This window comes from Oncorhynchus mykiss, chromosome 15, assembly GCF_057628025.1.
Source record: "Oncorhynchus mykiss isolate SJ-2025 chromosome 15, ASM5762802v1, whole genome shotgun sequence".
In the NCBI taxonomy this organism is placed as follows: Eukaryota; Metazoa; Chordata; class Actinopteri; order Salmoniformes; family Salmonidae; genus Oncorhynchus; species Oncorhynchus mykiss.
Window position 1 is genome coordinate 31,474,579 of NC_143036.1, and position 22,488 is coordinate 31,497,066.

The window sequence follows — 22,488 nt, forward strand, 5'->3', positions numbered from 1 at the left end:
CATGTTTTGTCACATAAACTGAAATTAAGAAAACTATTTGAATTTTAGCATCCAGGAAATGACGGAGTTATTTCTGCATAGTGCACCTTTTTAATAATTAAGAAGCACCCAAGGGTGAAGTTATTAAGCAATACAAGGTGTTTGTGTGCATATCTGTATGTTGGCTCCAAATGATCACCAGGTGTCTTCAAGCATTAACTGAAACAACAAGCACCTCCTAATGTGGTAATTAGATGGAAAACCAACCAATGTGTGATGAACGTCTAATCAGTTAATGAGATGTGAAATGCAGTCAGCAGCACTGTGCTCCGCTACCTCTTGCAGGGGGTTTTGCCATGCCCCCTGGTGTTCCCTCTGAGGGTCACACTGTGCCCCAGACACCAGCAGGTCATCTGGGAGTCAACCCACCCTATGTCATTGAATAATAGAGGTACAGTACAGAGATGAGGCTGATTCATTATAAAATCTAATGGCTGCTAGTATTTTAACTTGACTGCATATCAAACAACTGTGTTCATTGTCCTTGATTTTGTGTTCGATGTCCAAGAAAGTGACAATTTTGAATGAAATAAGACAGAACTTGGACCCGATTCTTGTACAAAGCATAGTTTGGTTCATTAGTCCTATGCATAATCTGTTGAAGGCATTGTTTTCCCTGCCCCCTCCTCCCCCTTTGACCGCACTATTTATTATAGCTGAATGTTTTTAAATCTTATTTAATGCATGTGCCGGCAGATTGTTTATCGAGATGCTGTGGGAGTGTGTGTGTGTGTCTGGGAGGGGTCATCTCATTCTCAACGGGAGAAGAATTACCTCATGACAACCAACCGCCTCTCAATTAGGCATTCCATTAGCCTATGATTCCTGCCTCGTTGTTTGTGTAGTGATTGCATTTGGCCGGGCGCTAAATCAGTGCTAGCCCCCCGCCGACAAGGACATAAATAAGCGGTCAAAGAATGTGGTAATAGCATTTTGATCTGTTTTACAGTCCGGAGCGTCTAAAGTCCTCTCTCTCTCTCTCTCTCTCTCTCTCTCTCTCTCTCTCTCTCGCTCTCTCGCTCTCTCGCTCTCTCGCTCTCTCGCTCTCTCGCTCTCTCGCTCTCTCTCTCGCTGTGCTCTTGCGCTCTTTGCATGATGGTCCAGTCCACTCATCAGGGCACCATAACTCCTCCTGGGCGTTGTCCCAAATGGCACCTTATTCCCTATATATCGTGCACTACTTGTTAAAAGTAGTGCACCACAGAGGGAATTAGGGTGCCATTTGGGACGCGACCCCTGGTGTCTCCACGTTTCCCATCCCCACGGTGAGAAATGGCTAGTCAGCTGATAGAAACGCGCTCTGCTCCCCCTTCCCCGATCACTACAGCTAATGGCTCAGGCAATTAAGGCAGGAGAAATTAATTTGAATTTGACTTTCAATTAACCCTACCTTAAGTTCCCTTTTTTTTCTTCTCCATAAATACAACGTGTGAGTGCTCGTTTGAGTGGTGTATTGATATTTGTTTAGTGCCGTTATTACCTGCGCCCGGGTGGGGGGGGGGGCGTTATAGATTAGGATTGCATCACTGCTGCGTGGAGAGATGTGCGGTACACACACTAAGACCTATGGGACACAGGAGATTAATATAGTTCAATAATGACCTCCCGGCCTGCCATTGTCGTAGAGGTAATGTATTAACATCAGAAGTGGGCCAGTCTGGGGTACTCACTGAAATGGGATTGGACATCACAATATGGGACGCCGATCATCCCTCTTCCTCACTTGTCCTCCCAACTGACACGTATAAGATTTGACGCCACAAACGGAAACCACTTAACAACACGGTGTATGATTTACATTTTTTACAGACCTCATGGGTATACAATTCCACTGAGCATAAAAGCATATTGAATTCTCATAGTCTTCAGTATTATTATCTGTGCTCTCTAGCATCTAGAGTCCAAGGTTGCTGGTGTCTCTCACTGTTCCTACTAGTTTCTACAAGCCATTGGAGGCGGCGGGCAGTGCTTGACTTGGACAGGCGCTCTGCTGAGCCGAGTACTGGCACCTCAAATGTTCTACTGCTTGTGCTCCAGTTCCTCTTGTGGAATATTAGCTCAAAAGTGTTGTGGAGCTCCTGCACCTGAATATAAACAGTACGGACACCTATTTCAGTCCAAGTCTAGCACTGAATAGGGGCAAATGTGTAATGTAATTTTTCTTTGATTTTAAATCACCTCAAGTTAACTTCAAACCAAATAATTGTGTTGATTTGATCGTGAAATTAAAAAATGCACTGTTGCTAAAGTTAGGCTAGCTGTAGTTTGTAGTGACTGTTTAAAGAAAACCAAATGGATTACAGTTTCTTCTGCCCCATAGAATACTTTCAGGGCGAGGAACCGACGAACATCAAGTTGTAAAATACGGAACTTCCCCTTTTTAAGCTGTTTTCGGTGCCTCTCTTCTTCTGGACAATTTTGTCGGGGTAGTAAAGAGAGAGGTCTCCTGATGCCAGTCTCACTGCCCCACATCACTGTCACCGTCCAGCCAAGATCCAGTAAACTTCAGTAGGACATGTGGAGCAACCTCCCCCTCCTCGCTATGCCTCACCCATCTGGAACACCCACAGCATGCCTCTTCATGATAGTACAAAGCCCGGCATTAGCCCTGGCATAGCCTCCAAACTCTTTCAGCGGGTGGCTGAAGTTTTGTGTGTGTTTGTACCCTCCCTCCCACTTCCCCAGTGCCTTTCCTCATTAATCTCCCCGGTCGGACTAAAAGTTCCCCTTTAGAGGTGCGTTGGGTTGCACCCCTGATTGATAGCGATGCGTTTGAAAGGCATTATATTTTTATTGATTCTTAATGTTGTAAATTAAGGAATTTATTTGGCAGCTAACAGAAGGCAACCTGCGATGTTGTTAGGCGTTTATTCTCCCTGATGGCGCTGCGATCTGCTTTAATTGCGTTGCCACTGCACTCACTTATATTAAAAGGGGTTGGGCCATAATTAATCTGTTTTATCCCGAGTCATTTTGGCACAATTTCTGGCAATAAACACCCATAAATAAAGTGGCTGTAAAAAAAGAAAATGCCACAGGTTTTTTTTTCTCCCTCCATATACTTAGTGCCACCTCTTCCCGGCACTGTGTTATTGATAGGTTTCAAGTGGGTACGCAGCGCATATGGTCAAGGAATCCAGAAGGAGCCACCTGAGAAATGCTAAGTGGATTAATTTGCATTAAAAAAATCGAATGTGTTTGAAGTTGCGCAATTAACCTGTGTTTAGAAAATAGACTCTGATTTATGCCTGCCTGTATGTTTAAGATGCATGCATTATGGAAATGGCCTAGATTTATAATCCATTTAGCTGATGTGGTCAGGGTTTTTAGTGCAATCATTTATAAGGACCTCTATATTTTAATGCCTGGAACGGGCTCTTTTTTTTAGGACTATTCCAGTACATTAGCTCCCGGTTTTATGAGTCACCTGCTCGGCCAAGGTTCTTAATGGCAGCCCAGGTCAAGGTGAGAATTGACATTTATAAAGTTTGAGGCAGGCAGATTTTAAGGCCGGTGTGTTTTAGACAGATTGTGTTCTTGTTTTGTGCTCTTGCACCGATGTGAACTGATTTACTGTCTTATCGCATCTTTATCTGATGTTCGGGTCAGTCTTTTAACCTCAGATTTTAATTGCAAACAGCAAAGATGGCTCTCTCACCGATATCCATTGTTGTTATTGATTGATTATTCTGTTCACTGTTCTGTTGAGGTTTTTTTGCTAGTCTGATTTGTATGACTTTATCATTACCAAATTTTTATCATAACACCTAATATATAAACAAAAAAATATAAACAAAAAAAGAAACGTCTATGGGCACAAACTCACCGTCGCTGGACCAGACAGGACTGGCAAAAAGTACTTTTCACTGATGAGTCGCGTTTTTGTCTCACCAGGGGTGATGGTCGGATTCGTGTTTATCATCGAAGGAATGAGCGTTACATCGAGGCCTGTACTCTGAAGCGGGATCGATTTGGAGGTGGAGGTTCCGTCATGGTCTGGGGCGGTGTGACACAGCATCATCGGACTGAGCTTGTTGCCATTGCAGGCAACGCTGTGCATTACAGGGAAGACATCCTCCTCCCTCATGTGGTACCCTTCCTGCAGGCTCATCCTGACATGACCCTCCAGCATGACAATACCACCAGCCACACTGCTCGTTCTGTGCGTGATTTCCTGCAAGACAGTAATGTCAGTGTTTTGCCATGGCCAGCGAAGAGCCCAGATCTCAATCCCATTGAGCACGTCTGGAACCTGTTGGATCGGAGGGTGAGGGCTAGGGCCATTCCCCTCCAGAAATGTTCGGGAACTTGCAGGTGCCTTGGTGGAAGAGTGGGGTAACATCTCACAGCAAGAACTGGCAAATCTGGTGCAGTCCATGAGGAGGAGATACACTGCAATACTTAATGCAGCTGGTGGCCACAACTGATACTGACTGTTACATTTGATTTGTAACCCTTTATTCAGGGACACATTATTCCATTTCTGATAGTCACATGTCTGTGGAACTTGTTCAGTTTATGTCTCAGTTGAATCTTGTTATGTTCATACAAATATTTACAAGTTTGCAAATATTTACAAGTTTAAGTTTGCTGAAAATAAACACAGTTGACAGTGAGAGGACATCTCTTTTTTTGCTGAGTTAATATTTATATATAGACTACCGTTCAAAAGTTTGGGGTCACTTAGAAATGTCCTTGTTTTTGAAAGAAAAGCGCTTTTTTTTGTCCATTAAAATAACATCAAATTGATCAGAAATACAGTGTAGACATTGTTAATGTTGTAAATGACTATTGTAGCTGGAAATGTTGAATGATGATTTTTAATGGAATATCTACATAAGCGTACCCATAAGCGTAAGAGGCCCATTATCAGCAACCAGCACTCCTGTGTTCCAATGGCACTTTGTGTTAGCTAATCCAAGCTTATCATTTTAAAAGGCGAATTGATCATTAGAAAACCTGTTTGCAATTATGTTAGCACAGCTGAAAACTGCTGTGCTGATTAAAGAAGCAATAAAACTGGCCTTTAGACTAGTTGAGTATCTGGCGCATCAGCATTTGTGGGTTCGATTACAGGCTCAAAATGGCCAAAAACAAAGAACTTGTTCTGAGAAATGTAGGCTATTCGATGTGAGAAATTTCCAAGAAACTGAAGATCTCGTACAACGCTGTGTACTACTCCCTTCACAGAACAGCGCAAACTGGCTCTAACCAGAATAGAAAGAGGAGTGGGAGGCCCCGGTGCTCAACTGAGCAAGAGGACAAGTACATTAAATCGCCATAAAAAAAGCCAGAATGCACATGGGGACAAAGATCGTACTTTTTGGAGAAATTTCTGGTCTCTGGTCTGATGAAACAAAAATAGAACTGTTTGACCATAATGACCATCGTTATTTTTGGAGGAAAAAGAGGGAGGCTTGCAAGCCGAAGAACACCATCCCAACCGTGAAGCACGGGGGTGGCAGCATCATTTTGTGAGGGTGCTTTGCTACAGGAGGGACTGGTGCACTTCACAAAATAGATGGCATCATGAGGAAGGAAAATTATGGGGATATATTGAAGCAACATGTCAAGACATCAGTCAGGAAATTAAAGCTTGGTCGCAAATGGGTCTTCCAAATGGAAAATGACCCCAAGCATACTTCCAAAGTTGTGGCAAAATGGCTTAAGGACAACAGTCAAATTATTGGAGTGGCCATCACAAAGCCCTGACCTCAATCCTATAGAAAATTTGTGGGCAGAACTGAAAAAGCGTGTGCGAGCAAGGAGGCCAACAAACCTGACTCAGTTACACCAGCTCTGTGAGGAGGAATGGGCCACAATTCACCCAACTTATTGTGGGAAGCTTGTGGAAGGCTACTTGAAACATTTGACCCAAGTTAACCAATTTAAAGGCAATGCTACCAAATACTAATTGAGTGTATGTAAACTTCTGACCCACTGGGAATGTGATGAAATAAGTAAAAGCTGAAATAAACTTTCTTTCTTTCACTTTCTACTATTATTCTGACATTTCACATTCTTAAAATAAAGTGGTGATCCTAACTGACCTAAGACAGGGAATTTTTACTCAGATTAAATGTCATGAATTGTGAAAAACTTAGTTTAAATGTATTTGGCTAAGATGGATGTAAACTTCCGACTTCAACTGTATATGTGTGGACACCCCTTCAGCATGACAATGCCCCGTGCCAAATCTAGGTCCGTACAGAAATGGTTTGTCGAGATCGGTGTTGAAGAACTTGCCTTGCCTGCACAGAGCCCTGACCTCAACCCCATAGAACACCTTTGGGATGAATTGGAACGCCGACTGCGACCCAGGCCTAAATTCCCAACAGTGCCCAACCTCACTATGGATCTTGTGGCTGAATGGAAGCAAGTCTCTGCTACAATGTTCCAACATTTAGTGGAAAGCCTTCCCAGAAGAGTGGAGGCTGTTATATCAGCAAAGGGGGGACCTACTCCATATTAATGCCCATAATTTTGGAATGAGATGTTCGATGAGCAGATGTCCACGTACCTTTGGTCATGCCATTTAGCAGATGCTTTTATCCAAATGAACTTACAATCATGTGTGCATACATTTTCGTATGTGCAACCCCAGCGGGTTGACCTGAGTGCATCTATGATGACCTATGACCTTTTTATTTCACCCTATAGGCCCTGTATGAGAACATGCTGGTGGAGCTGCCGTTTGCCAGCTTTTTCCTGTCCAAGCTGCTGGGCACCAGTGCTGACGTGGACATCCACCACCTGGCCTCGCTGGACCCCGAGATGTACCGCAACCTGCTCTTCCTCAAGAGCTACGAGGACGACGTGGAGGACCTGGGACTCAACTTCACCATCGTCAACAATGACCTGGGAGAGGCACAGGTGGGTGGGGCTTGTGTGTGTGTGTGTGTGTGTGTGTGTGTGTGTGTGTGTGTGTGTGTGTGTCGATGGGGGGGACGTAGGAGTTATCACAGCATCGCCCTCTTTGATTGCCTGTGACTCCATCCCTCTTTCCTGCCTGTGTCTCTGGCCTTGTCATTCTGTCCCCCTCGCCATTCCCTTTTCCCTCCCTGCAGTGTTAATAATTAATTTCCCTCACGTTGTCTGTATTTGGCACTGAGAGAGATAAAGCACGTCGTCAGCTTCGCCCTGAGTGGTGCCGTGCCGCGGGGAATAGGAGGCTCTCTGTTGACCATTCTACCAAGCCGGCCATCAAGCAATTTTCTCAGAACACGCCTGAGAGGCATGCCTTTTACTTCTTTGGCACGTCCAACACGTCTGAGCCTGTTTTTTTAGACAGAGAGGGGTCTATTCACTGCCCTCTAGTCACCCTCACCAGTCACCCCGGGCTGGGCTAAGCACTCTACCCGCTCGCCCTGTTTGCTCAGGGCCTTACCTTCTCTTATTAGCTCCTCTTTAAACAGGCTTGAACAGTCGCGCTACAGTGTAGCCCGCGGTCGCAAATAGGGCATCCCAAATACGATTCGGAAAACAATTTGCGGGAGATAAGGCACACACTCGGAGGCAGACTGGCCCGTATATGCCCTCGGAAGATAGCCAAAGCAAGCAAGATAAAGACAATCATTCTCAGACATTAGCACATAATCAGAAACACAAAATGAAACTCAGATAGTGGGCCTGCTGGCTACTAACCCTTATGTGGTTAGCTACTTAATGTACTTTTTAATCGATTTTGTAGGGTGACTGGCTACCCCCCTGACTGGCTACTTTTTTCATTAAGGTGGCTACTTCAGATTTTCGGGAACATATTGATCTTAGAGTATTAGAAAAGTTCCTTAGTGATCTGGATTATTTTACTGTGATTATGTGGTATGTGTCCTTACTCCTCCAAGACCATTCAACCAAAATGCAAAAAAAACCTCCAGGAATGAGAGAGATCAGGTTTTGTGACCCAAAACCCAACACTATAGCCGATCATAGAAAACAACTCAAGTAAAAGTGAAAGTCACCCAGTAAAATTCTAAAAGTGTTTTTAAATATACTTCAGTGTCAAAAGTAAATGTAATTTCTAAAATATACTTAAGTACAAAATTAAAATTATAAATAATTTCAAATTCCCAAACCAGACAACACCATTTTCTTGTTTGTTTTTTAATTTACGTATAGCCAGCGGCACACTCCAACACTCAGACATCATTTAAAAAAACTAAGCATGTGTGTTTAGTGAGTCCGCCAGATCAGAGGCAGTAGGGATGACCAGGGATGTTGTCTTGAGAAGTGCGGGAATTGGACCATTTTCCTGTCCTGCTAAGCATTCTAAATGTAACGAGTGCTTTTAGGTGGTCAGGGAAAATGTTTAGAGTAAAAAGGACATGATTTTCTGAAGGAATGTAGTGAAGTATAAGTTGTCCAAAAAATATAATTAGTTAAGATATCCCCAGAAAACTACACAAGTCATACTTGAAAGTATTTTACACCACTGCCCCTGGGCCCCTTGATCAGTGACTTCTCCCCTTGCTCCACTGGTACCTTCTCTGGGTCGACACACCCTAAAAAGCTGATCTTGACGCAATAATATTACATGCTCCACTATGAAATGTATATTTTGCATGGAGTGACACTTTCCGGTGAACACATTTCTTGACTTTTGAAGTTGAGAGCATTGAGAAAGTAATAACCTAAGTGAAGTGTGAGGTTGACATATGGTGGCTTTCGCCTGGTTGCCCTCTACGTGGATATGAGATAAATGCCTGTATGTCTGACAGGGCCTTTCTTCCAGGTGGTTGAGCTGAAGCCTGGAGGGAAGGACATCCCTGTGTCCACGGCCAACAGGATAGCGTATATCCATTTAGTGGCAGATTACCGACTCAACAAACAGATCAGGCCCCACTGCCTGGCCTTCAGACAGGGCCTGGCCAATGTGGTCAACCTGGAGTGGCTGCGTATGTTTGACCAGCAGGAGATCCAGGTAACGTCAAGGATATTCACTAGGTTTGCAAAATCCAGAGGATTTCTGGAAAACGTCTAATTTTGGGAAAGTTACCAGAATGTTGCAAGTCGATTCACATTACTTTTACAAACATGCACACGTAAATATACACTTCAACATTTTCTTCATCGATCTTTGCTTTCCCACTACAGGTGTTGATATCTGGAGCTCATGTACCCATTTGTCTTGACGACCTGAAGACGTTTACAAGCTACTCAGGTATGATCACATTAATGGATGGTTTGTAAAAGTTTATTTTAAGAAACAAGCTACTCAGGTATGATCACATTAATGGATGGTTTGTATTAGTTTATTTTAAGAAACAAGCTACTCAGGTATGATCACATTAATGGATGGTTTGTATTAGTTTATTTTAAGAAACAAGCTACTCAGGTATGATCACATTATGGATGGTTTGTAAAAGTTTATTTTAAGAAACAAGCTACTCAGGTATGATCACATTAATGGATGGTTTGTATTAGTTTATTTTAAGAAACAAGCTACTCAGGTATGATCACATTATGGATGGTTTGTATTAGTTTATTTTAAGAAACAAGCTACTCAGGTATGATCACATTATGGATGGTTTGTATTAGTTTATTTTAAGAAACAAAACTATTTAGGCTCTGCCATAATGGTGAAAATGATATTGAAGTTGTACTCATTAATACTCGGTGATAGTCCGTTTCTAGTAGTAGTGAGTACTTTGACCATTTTAATGTGCTGTAAAGTCAGGAGGATTTCCATAGAGCTAACTGTCAAGCTCTCCTGCCAACTTCATGGGACAGGTGGCCTAGTCACGGCATACGGTTGCGCTTTAGAGTAATGTGTTTGTTGAATGGGGGGTAGTCGAGATGGCATGGCTGCATCATGAGTCTTAAACAACACAAACAATGTGACAGCTACGTCTGTCAGACAGTGGATTCACTCGGTTTACAGGTGTTTTTTTTTTTTTTTAAGATTTAAAACCCAGGTGTGTCAGATTTATCATTTCTCTCTCTCTCTCTTCACCAGGTGGTTACACTGCCACTCACCCTGTCATTACCATCTTCTGGGAGGTGGTGGAAAGCTTCACCGATGAAGAGAAACGCAAGCTGCTCAAGTTTGTCACCAGTTGCTCGCGGCCTCCCCTCCTGGGCTTCAAGGTGAGGGTTGACCGAAAGTTCATTACGTCTGCTTTTTTTTCTTTCCTGCCCCTCTTTTCTACCCTCCGTCTGGTATTATAGACTGTTGATTGTAGCCGGCGCCATCACGAGTTTAACCAAAGACTGTGAGAGTCCAAATTACACCCTATATTTTTTACTAAAAGTAGTGCACTATATATTATAGGTAATAGGGTGCCATTTAGGACGCAACCCAAGACTAAATCCAGCGCTAGGGAGTGTTCACTGTTGTAATGGGCATGTAATGAAAATGCCTGGCCTGATAACTCCCTCCGATGATCCTTTTCAAATTAGGCTCGGTGATAAGACTCATAATGCTCCCTAGCTCGTGCTTATCTCCTATACCTGCTCACTGCGGTTCACAACCCTCCTCTGGATTATAAGTCCATTTGAGCCCTTTGCCCGACCGTTTGGGCGTGAGCTCGGTTGGCAGGTATCACCCGCCGGACAAATATTGACGTTGGTGTCAGACTAAGCCGGCGGCACGGTGAACGTTTGCACTGTTGGCTCCTGTTTGACCTCGATGAGAAATGGGGAGACGTTAGTTTCACACACAAAATAAAGGCATACAGTGCATTCAGAAAGTATTCAGAAACCTTGACTTTTTCCACATTTTGTTATGTTGCAGCCTTATTCTAAAATTGATTTTAAAAGAAAAAATGCTTATCTTCAATCTACACACAATACCCCATAATGACAAAGCAAAAACAGATTTGTATACATTTTTGTAAATGTATTAATATTGAAAACCATATACCTTATTTACATAAGTATACAGACCCTTTGCTATGAGACTCCAAATTGAGCTCAGTTGCATCCTGTTTCCATTGATCATCCTTGAGATGTTTCTAAAACTTGATTGGAGTCCACCTGTGGTAAATTCAATTGGTTGGACATAATTTGAAAAGACCTGTCTATACCTGTCTATATAAGGTCAAACCAAATCAAATTTTATTGGTCACATACACATATTTAGCAGATGTTATTGTGGGTGTAGCTAAATGCTTGTGTTTCTAGCTCCGACAGTGCAGTAATATCTAACAAGTAATATCTAACAATTTCATAACAATACACACAAATCTAAGTAAAGGAATGGAATTAAGAATGTATAAATATATGGACGAGCAATGTCAGAGCGGCATAGACTAAGATACAGTAGAATAAAATACAGTTTATACATATGAGATGAGTAATGCAAAATATGTAAACATTATTAAACCTCTTAGAGCTACCCCCTACTTTTTTCAATTTCCGCCTGAAGACATACCCCAATCTAACTGCCTGGAGCTCAGGCACAGAACCAAGGAAATGCATATTCTTGATACCATTTGAAAGAAAACACTCTGAAGTGTGTGTAAATGTGAATTGAATGTAGGAGAATAAAACACAATAGATCTGGTTTAGATAATACAATGAAAAAATATGTTGTATCATCATCTTTTAAAATGAACAAGATTAAACAAACATTCAGATAGGATGGGGACAATTTCAGTGAAAAACATAAGAGGGCAACAGTACTTGTGCAAAGTTTCAGAATGATAACTTCCAAAATGAGTGTGCTACATGACATTTATAATGAAGTCACCCAGGTGTCCCACACAAGTAGCCCAAATGTACCCAAGTGTCCAAATTGCTGAAGTTATACATTTTGAATGGAATAACTATATACAAAATGACAAAATGGTATTCTAACACACCGCCCCAAAAAATGGAGAAAAAACATGAAAGAAAAAAAAATACACATTTACAAAATAACACTTTCAATATTTGGAAGACCCCCAGTCCTCTACACAATATTATGCTGCTGATGCCAGGTGCCATAGCACATCCATGCCTGCAGAAATACATTTGGGCAGATGAACACCACTTGTGGCAGGAGCTGGATGAACCAGCTTCAGTGGGGGATGGACACCTTGGCACTGGGGGCTCCCATTCGGAGTCAGTGTCACTGTGAAAGAAAATGTTCAGTTAGAATAGTTTCACCTATGAGCCCTGTATCAACAGGTATAATAAACATATATATATATATAGAGAGAGAGAGTACAGGGAACATATAGGGTTGAATATATTATTATAGACCTGCTAGATCTACTGTCTCATTTATATTATGACATTTCAGCTAGATCTACTGTCTCTATAATATTATGACAGACCAGCTAGATCTACTGTCTTTATTATATTACAACAGACCAGCTGTATCTACTGTCTCCATTTCACTGGGCCTGCCCTCCCCTCAACAGCCTCAAATAGGCTATTTCATTTCACAAATAATATTTTATATTATTAATTTCAAACAACGGCATTAGCATGAGAAGAACTTACCAGTCCAAAATGATGTCCTCTCCGTTCAAAAAATATTCCTCCATTTGGGAATTGCTAAATTAATCGTCCTCGATCAATTTCTTCTAAAATTGTGTGTACATCTGTATATCTAGACTTAGATTTAGTTTTTCCTGACTTAGTCGCCATACTGATTGATATATAAACTGAATATGCGCTTTACCCAAACAACGCTGTGCGTAACATGCGTTGCTCCTTCCGGTATGAATAGTCAATGGCGAATGAACCTCTTTACGCCGGAGTTTACTACATGGGTTGGTCTTCCAACACATAAACATTACATATTGCCGTTTACCTCAGCTCATTGGCTATCTACCCAGCTAGATTTCAAGACTATCAGTGGTCATTGGGTTAAAATACAGTCAATCAACGAAACAGCGGGCAAATCATTGGTGCACAATGATGTCACTTGTTGTCTTCAAATCGGTTTCTTTCAGTCAATACGTCCCGCGAAATGACCCATCAGGTTTGGTTGTGTTACAAGCAAACCAGTTGATTGCAATGAAACCAAACATGACTGGAAAAGTCATGTTCTGTGTGTGTATTTACCTCAAATGTGTCGTCGAAAATGGAATGAGACGGAATTCACGACACAAGCGGTTCACAAAATGTTTTGTGTTAGGCTATAAAAATTGATTTTATCAAACAAAAAACATTCATTGTGTAACAATGAGCATTGGGATTGCAAACAGAGGAAGATCGTCAAAGGTAAACAATTTATTTTATTGCAGTTTGTGATTTTGTTACGCCTGTGCTGGTTGAAATAGTTTTTTTTTATGGGGCTCTATCCTCAGATAATCGCATCGTATTATTTCGCAGTAAATCCTTTTTTAAATCTGACAACGCAGTTGGATTAGCAAGATTCTAGGCTTTCGATACATGTGAGACACTTGTATTTTCATTAATGTTTATGTAGCGATCACCGTATGTTGTCGAATTTCATCCCGCTACCGGGTTCCGTGCGCAGAGAGGTTAAAGACTAGTGTTCCATTTATTAAAGTGGCCAGTGATTTCAAGTCTATGTATATAGGCAGCAGCCTCTGTGCTAGTGATGGCTATTTAACAGTCTGATGGCCTTGAGATAGAAGCTGTTTTTCAGTCTCTCGGTCCCAGCTTTGATGCACCTGTACTGATCTCGCCTTCTGGATGATAGTGGGGTGAACAGACAGTGGCCTGGGTGGTTGATGTCCTTGATGATCATTTTGGCCTTCAAGTGCTGTAGGTGTCCTGGAGGGCATGTCAGAGCATAAACCAAGCCATGAGGTCGATGGGATTGTCCATACAGCTCCGAGGCACAGATCTGGGGAAGGGTACCAAAAAAATTCTGCAACATTGAAGGTTTCCAAGAACACAGTTGCCTCCATCATTCTTAAATGGAAGAAGTTTGGAACCATCAAGACTGAACAATCAGTGGAAAGGGCCTTGGTCAGGGAGGTGACCATGAACAAAATGGTCACTCTGACAGAGCTCCCGAGTTCCTCTGTGGAGATGGGAGATCCTTCCAGAAGAACAAGCATCTCTGCAGCACTCTACCAATCAGGTCTTTATGGTAGAGTGCTCCTCAGTAAAAGGCACATGACAGCCCACTTGGAGTTTGCCAAAAGGCACCTAAAGGACTCAGACCATGAGAAACAAGATTCTCTGGTCTGATGAAACCAATATTGAACTATTTAGCCTGAATGCCAAGTTTCACGTCTGGAGGAAACCTGGCACCATCCTGGTGACAGCATCATGCTGTAGGGATGTTTTTTTAGGGGCAGGGAATGGGAGACTAGTCAGTATCGAGGGCGCAAAGTACAGAGAGATTCTTGATGAAAACCTGCTCCAGAGCGCTCAGGATCTCAGACTGGGGCGAAGGTTCACCCTCCAACAGGACAACGACCCTAAGCACACAACCAAGACAACACAGGAGACACTCCGTGGAAAAGTCTCCAGCCAGAGCCCAGACTTGAACCCGATCTAACATCTCTGGAGAGACCTGAAAATAGCTGTGCTAATCGCAGCCAAATGTGCTTCAGCAAAGTACTGAGTAAAAGGTATGAATACTTATTTAAATGTTATATTTCTATTTTTTATTCTTAATAAATTTGCAAAATGTCATAAAATCCTGTTTTTGCTTTGTCATTAGGGGGTATTGTGGGTAAATTGAGGAGGGGAAAAAACTATTTAAGCGATTTTAGAATAATGCTGTAATGTAACAAAATGTGAATAAAGTCAAGAGGTCTGAATACTTTCCTGAGGCACTGTATATTTTATGTTGTTAGATGTCTTTATTTGGGCAAAGGGTATAACCTCAGAAGCATATACTTGTTTTGAATCACTACCCCCAAAAAAACTAGCACCAAAACATTGCTGCAACATCATCGAAAGCTGTTTGTTTCCAAAATGACTTCAGCCAAGAGCTGAAACTTGTGCTGAAATGGTGGAATTGTGTTTATCGGAATTACCGTTGCTGTGTCATCAGCTGATGATTCCTCCAATCGAGAGCCGTTTCACTTTCCTAATGACTTGATTTAGAGAGACACTAAAACAGTTGGAAATAGAAAGGAGAAGAGCGCTGCTGAAATCCATTAGGATTTTTATACGCCTTACTTAGGATTACCAGAAGCTGTAATTGTCATATGATTGGTTTTATTACTGTTTATTGCCATCGTTAGTTAAGAATACTTAAGTGCTCCCACAGCGGGGTGAGGAGGGTATAGATGGGAACGCTCCTAAAAATCTCCCTTGGTGGCTCAGGCTGGAGAGTCCCCCGCCCCAGTTTAATGAATTTGACTTTGGGGAGTGTGCGGATGTTCCGTCCCCTCCCGGTCTCCTTCCCCCCTCCCTGTCTCCTCCCCAGGCCAGAGGGGGGTGGTGGGGGGTGGGGGGGGGGGGGTTCATGGTGATTGGTGGGGCGGAGAGCGGCCCCTGACCCTAACCCTGAGCCCGTGCTAGCCCAGCCTTAATTAGCTGCCGTAAATGTCCAAGGATTCATTAGCGGAGAAATAGCTCTGTCAGGAGAAGCCATTTAAAAAAGATGATGGAGAGCCTTTTTTCCAGAATGATCGTTCCCGTAATGACACTTTCTCAATAAGCAATGATAGTTTAATACAGTAATTGTCCGAAAAATTGGGTCGTTACTGCAGAGCCCCCCCAGAACCATTTAACCGGGCTGGTACAGGCGCTGAACCCCACACGCCACACTCCTAATCTTTAAATAGCCTGACAAATTAATTGCTGTAGAGCGGCGGGACGTTAGAAACAGAGAGGATGTTTCCTGTGGATTCTGATGGAAAACGTCAGTGTGTGCGCTCCAAATGGCACCCTATTCCCTATATAGTGCACTACTTTTGACCAGGGACCATAGGGAAACACACAGGGCCCTGTTCAAAAGTAGTGCACTATATAGGGAATAGCGTTCCATTTGGGACGCAGGCAGTGTCTTGGCCTTGATGATGTGGGTGGAGATGAGGTGACCTGGCCTCATCACCAGAAAGCATAATTTGAAAAGTGCCAGATAGACAACATGAAGTGACCATTCGCTGCTCTTGCTCAGTACCCAATCCAAAAGGCTACCAGTGGGGAAGTGTCTCCTTCAAACATCGGCAGCCTATTTTAAATTTATATCCACGCTGAATTAGCTAAACACTTAACGTCACGTCCTATCACATTTATTCCCTGATGTCGCTCGACATTTACGGCTTAATTAGAATTGCCCGGGATATGATGATCATCAGCGGTGACATCAGATGATCCATGTCTTTCTGTCTGGTTGGGCCGGGACGATACCAGTAACGCGATACTCGTTAGTATCGTGGCAAGGAAACAAAACACGAAGCTGATTTGAACTTCTTTAGGAAAACAAAACCGCCCGGAAACAAACATTGTTACGTTGTCGTCTAGAGTCACACGTGTTTATTTTCCCAAGCTATAGCAACACAATAATTGACATGCAGCGTTTGGTCTGCTTCATGGTTTCATTTTTGTCATGGACAAAATATCACGGGGAAAAAATATAGATCACGATGCTGGTATCGCACTGTTGGTCTTCAATTATCCTTATGTACCTCTGTTCAGCTTGTTGTATTTCAGTAACTGAATGATTCTGTCATTCTTTGGGGTGCCCCGTACACACTTAGATTCTACAACTAAAACAATGGTTGTAATACAACAGATATTTTTGATAACAGCAAGTCTGTCGGCATAAAAGTGTCCACAACTCTTGTGTAATTATTTTTGTCAAGAAAAACTCTTGCTATATAAGACGTGTTGTGCCAAATGTGTTGTTCGTCAATTGGATAAACGGAATGTATCGAGAGCCTTCGTGGCACAGATAGAACAATGAGACCGTTGTTTCACCGGATGTATGAATCTAAAACATCCGGTTAGCATTTCCACTCGCCGCCAAAAATGGTGATGAGAGGAGGCCCAGTGGCCGGCGGTGGGAGATGGTGGAGCGAGATGGATTTTGGCCGACATTCTGCTAATTCTGTAATGGATGAAACATTTGATCTCAATACAGTTTTCTGTTCCCCAAACTAGAACCTTGTTATGAACAGCCGGTACTAAGTTTTGTAGACGTATTCCTTTGCCAAAGTTTCTAAACTGCGTGTTGTTTAGGAGTACAAGGGTGAATTGAGTTATTGCACACGCGCACTTCAACGAGTAGGCGTTCCCTAACGGAAATATGCAAATACATGCTAGAACACTCTAATTGAATCTCGCTAGCTTGTGCTTGACTCTGCTCAACTCCTTGTTCTGCCTTCTATAATTAATTTGCTCCCATTGGAAACGATAGGCCGCGGCCTATCTTAGGTTATTCATAAAAACTTGTGACCCTCTGAATCTCTTGTTTAAAAAGGTTCTCCCCACTGTGTTTCCAGGAGCTGTACCCAGCCTTCTGCATCCATAACGGGGGGAACGACCTGGAGCGCCTGCCCACGGCCTCCACCTGCATGAACCTGCTCAAGCTGCCCGAGTTCTGCGACCAGCACCTGATGAGGAACAAGTTGCTGTACGCCATCGAGTCCTCCGCAGGCTTCGAGCTCAGTTGAGGGGGATGGTGTCTGTCTCTGACTCCCTGAAAACCACTGACTCAATGGACATGGATGGGCCAGAGAAGACTGTCTGTTGAGAAAGAGCGTGAAACAAAGACTTAGGGGAAAGATGCATTGGTATCTCTCTGACTGGGTGGAAAACAAACAGGGGTGAAAGGAGTGTCACCCAAATCGGATGAGGAAGAGGGGGACGAGGGAAGAATGGAGGGGAAGGGAAAAGTGCAGTCATTTTTTTTATTTTTTTATATAACTTAAATGTGTATTAAAAATCTACAAAACGCAAAAAAGAGCAGCAACAATAGAATCTCGGGGCTGTTTTATTTGAAAGACTTTGTGCAAAAGTAAATGAACAGACGAGATCTACTGTGAGTGTGTCCATGGCGATACATTTGACCCTTAAGCACAGCGAGTTGTGAAATTATCAACAGAAATAAACATCAACAACAACGGAGTGTTCACCAAAGATTGACCCGTGCTGTGCTGTTGGAAAATGGGTAGAAGAGAGGCACAGGAAATAAGAGGACAGAGGTGGGAGATGGGGTGACATACAGGACTGCAACACTCCTAACATCCCTGTGTCAAGGGTTTTAAGAGGGTCTAATAGTGCCTGTTCCAAATGGCGCCCTATTCCCTATATCGTTCACTACTTTTGACCTGATCCCTATGGGCCCTGGTCAAAAGTAGTGCACTATTACGGGAATAGGGTGCCATTAGGGACATTTTTAACTATAGGTCATGTTTTGTGATTACTGTAATGGTTATTATCGTTTTCAGAACATAAAAATGCTAATGGTTTGGGCAGGCTACTGTGTTGGTTTTTCAAGGCAAAGACTAGTATTGTTGATAAGAGATTGGACACAACTATTGATTATGATGATCATGGAATATTTGTTAATATGTATATGTGTTTACACCACTCTTGTACAATTCCTTCACTCATTATTTGTACAGGCTGCTTTTCTCTGTTTCTTTTTCCTCTTGTGTTTCGAATGAAGGCCTGGTGTTCTCACACACAGATTAAAGTGAACAATCTATTCTACAGTACTTGCCCTGGCTGTAATGCGTATCCACCAGAGCATGTGAGCAGAGTTGAGCGGTTGGAAAATCCCGCACATCGTTCCAGCACTCCATGTCCTTTCCTGCAATTCCGCTAGAACCTATCCGCGCTCAAAGGGGGGAAAACTGCCACTCCAAATTCACTCCATTCATGTAAATGACCATTTAACCAGCACCCATCTGTTTTTGTGACTGCCTGGACCTACCGTTTTGTTTGAAGTATTTAAACCAAGCCATATGGATTTGAATGAACATGAAAAGGTGAATGTAAGAAGCGAACGTCATTTCAAATAGACTACATGTCATATTAAACAGCCTAAGGAGGAATGAAAATGTATGAATTATTTCAAGGCTATAGCCTACAAAAAAATACATTGTGAAGCATTTGCGAGTGAGACACAATAGGCTGGTATGGACATTTAGCGCTTATAGCATTTAAACAACATATCGTTGTATGAAACCATTATAGTCTATAAAATGAGCATATAGGCTGTGACTTAGAATTAAATACAAATTAAATGATAAAAAATACTTATTAGTGCCTTTTGAATTCCTTTGTAGAAACACGAGTTTGGCCAGTCTGTGGCTTCAGGCTCATGCGATGGTGTCTGGGGAGCAGGTCAGCAGCGGAGAGTATCCTCTCCACACCTACAGAGCCACTGAGGATGTTAAACACCCTTTTGACAACTCTTACAGGCTGGGCGGAGATGCAGAGTTTTTTTTTTCTTTCTTTCTATAAATAGGCCTAAATGTTTTTAGCCAAAATACCCCAATCGTAACGGAAAGCTCAATGAACGTGGGAATATGTCCACTGTAGGGCCAAAATCATTTATGGCATATTGTGTAGATTAAAGAATGAAAATGAACTTAACGTTTAAGAGATTGAATGTTTAGTTTATAAATGGTTTGCTACAATCTACCCATCTCTTTCCTTTTTCTTTTTAGCATGTGCACGTAGTAAAAGTACGCCATCATGCTTTTGGGATACGTATCTTTTCAGATTCCACAATGATTCACCTCACTACCTCGCTTGCTCTTGGTCCTTATCTTTGCAAGTCACCCCGATTTAGCACCTGTGTGTTTTATCAGTTTCTTTATGAAAATATTTAGCGAACTCCATGACAGTAGCTAAATCAAGGGGTTATAGCAGCACACAAGTAGATTACAAATGCATGCCGGGGCGGGCATGCCCTGAGCTCATGAAGTGAGTGCCACTGGAGCAAAGTTGGAGCGGGTGATGAGCCCTAGGCGCCAGCCTTTGGGAATCTCGCTCCACGCTCCAGTCAAATAAGGTACATTCCGCTCACACACTCTGACATCCACCTTATGGAGCATCAACTGTGATTTTGTTTGAAATGTCACCCTATTCCCTATATAGTGTACTACTTTGACCAGAGCCCTATAGAAAGTTGTGCACTACCTAGGGAATAGGGTGCCATTTACTACTGGGAATGGCTCGTGAAACCTGATTATCCACGTATCAAAAGAGTGGCGAAAAGTGTCTGAATATGATTAAATACGATTTTTATTTTTATTGAAGTGTATTTTTTGTTGCCGGATAATTTAGAGTAAAGGACCCGGGCATAAAACAAGGTGCTTTGTGGGAAATCTCCTCTGGAGTTTTATTGCCCTCTGACATATAATGAAAGAAACATCCAGTTAAGAAACATGGAGCAGAAACTATTCTGGCTTTGAGATGCATTATCGTCCCGGGCACAAATTAAGATTGTGGGGCTTTGTCATAAATCTACCAGAGCCCTATGCAGTTGGGCTGAGGGGATTTTTGTATCCCTCTTTGAACCGTTTCCATCCATCCCTCCTCTCCTGGGGCTGTATCCTAAATAGCACCATATTCCCTATATAGTGCTCTACTTTTGACCCATAGAGCTCTGATAGTAGTGCCATTTGGGACGTAGCCATGGAATAGCCAAGCAGTCTCCCCTGGTCCCGAACAGAAATCCCATGCATCCTACAGGCCAGGGGGGAACTCAAAGCGGTAATTGGGTCTTAAAAAGCTGACTTGTCGAGCTGAAATTAGGGATTCATCTCAATTAATTAAAGATTTATTTAGGCCTATTACCTTGTGATGGATTATAACTGACAAACTTAATGCTAGTGGCCATGAATCATTTCATATTGCAAGATATACTTAAGATTACGCAAACCCTTTTAAAAGGGTCATTTAAGTTTTTGAAGTAGTTCATTTTATGCAAAAATCATTCATTTAAGCAGGGATGTTATTCACCAAAAGGCCTTAATTAGAAAATGTAGCCTTAGTTCAGCCAAATGTCTGAACATGATTGTTAGGTTACAGGTTGAAAGTTTGCAGAATTAAAAATAACAACGTAATGTGTATCTCTATGATCAGGTTACTCCATAAATGAAATCTACGACGAACAAAAACGTAAATGCAACATGCAACAGTTTCAAAGATTTTACTGAGTTAGTTCATACAAGGCAGTCAGTAAATTGAAATAAATTCAGCAGGCCCTAATTTATGGATTTCACATGACTGGGAATAAAGATCTGAATAAAAAGTGTTGGTCACATACCTTTAAAAAAAAAAGGTAGGGGTGTGGATCAGAAAACCGGTCAGAATCTGGTGTGACCACCATTTGCCGCATGCAGTGCAACACATCTCCTTTGCAGAGTTGATCAGGCTGTTGATTGTGGCCTGGGGAATGTTGTCCCACTCCTCTTCAATGGCTGTGCGAACTTGCTGGATATTGGCAGGAACTGGAACACGCTGTTGTACACATTGATCCAGAGCATCCCAAACATGCTCAGTGGCTGACATGTCTGGTGAGTATGCGGGCCATGGAAGAACTGGGACATTTTCAGCTTCCAGGAATTGTGTACAGATCCTTGCGTCATGGGGCCGTGCATTATCATGCTGAAACATGAGGTGATGGCGGTGGATGTATGGCACGACAATGGGCCTCAGGATCACGTCACGGTATGTCGCATTCAAATTGCCATCGATAAAATGCAATTGTGTTCGTTGTCTGTAGCTTATGCCTGCCCATACCATAACCTCAGTGCCCCATGGTGGCAATATGTCGACATCAGCAAACCGCTCGCCCACACAATGCCATACATGTGGTCTGCGGTTGTGAGGCCAGTTGGATGTACTGCCTAATTCTCTAAAATGATATTGAAGGGGGCTCATGGTAGAGAAATTAACATTACATGATCTGGCAACAGCTCTAGTGGACATTCTTCCAGTCAGCATGCCAATTGCACACTCCCTCAAAACTTGAAACATCTGTGGCATTGTGTTGTGTGACAAAACTGCAGATTATAGAGTGGCCTTTTATTGTCCCCAGCACAAGTTGCATCTGTATAATGATAATTATGTTTAATCAGCTTCTTGATATGCCACACCTGTCAGGTGGCTGGATTATCTTGGCAAAGCTGAAATGCTCACTAACAAATGTGTGCAACAAAAATTGATAGAAATAAGTGTATGAAATATTTCTAGGATATTTTATTTCAGTTCATGAAACATGGACCAACACTTTACATGTTGCGTTTATATTTTTGTTCAGTGTAATATGGAAAACTTGTAGTACTGACATTTCATTGCTTCATGTATCTTCTTTTTTGCTCATTGATCGCTGATTTAAAGTAGTCAAATGTTAAGATGAAATTACATCCCACAACACTGGTTGTGTAGATCCAGCTATCTGCCTCCACCCCAAATGAATGGAAAAGATAAGCACTGAATAAAACCAGGAGATTAAATGGTACTTATCTTTTCAATTTATTTAAGATGGAAGCATACACAGTACCAGTCAAAAGTTTGGACACACTTACTCATTCAAGGGGTTTTCTTTATTTTTACTATTTTCTACATTGTAGAATAATAGTGAAGACACCAAAACTATGAAATAACACACATGGAATCATG

The 22,488-nt window shown here is 42.3% G+C and overlaps 1 protein-coding gene across 2 annotated transcripts in view; it reads left to right on the top strand.

Annotated features, from left to right (window-relative positions):
* The window catches only part of ube3c (ubiquitin protein ligase E3C), a 48,041-nt gene extending 29,130 nt beyond the window's left edge, over positions 1-18,911 (top strand). The window contains exons 20-24 of one of the 2 annotated variants that reach the window (XM_021563041.3): positions 6,700-6,912; positions 8,771-8,959; positions 9,133-9,199; positions 9,995-10,125; positions 17,349-18,911. In XM_021563041.3, coding sequence (XP_021418716.3) covers positions 6,700-6,912; positions 8,771-8,959; positions 9,133-9,199; positions 9,995-10,125; positions 17,349-17,519 — 771 coding nt within the window. In that variant the 3' untranslated portion in view covers positions 17,520-18,911. Of the gene's footprint in view, positions 1-3,933; positions 4,656-6,699; positions 6,913-8,770; positions 8,960-9,132; positions 9,200-9,994; positions 10,126-17,348 lie in introns of those variants that run through there. The other variant, XM_090199910.1, reaches the window with a different exon arrangement.
* Positions 18,912-22,488: the final 3,577 nt, after the last annotated feature.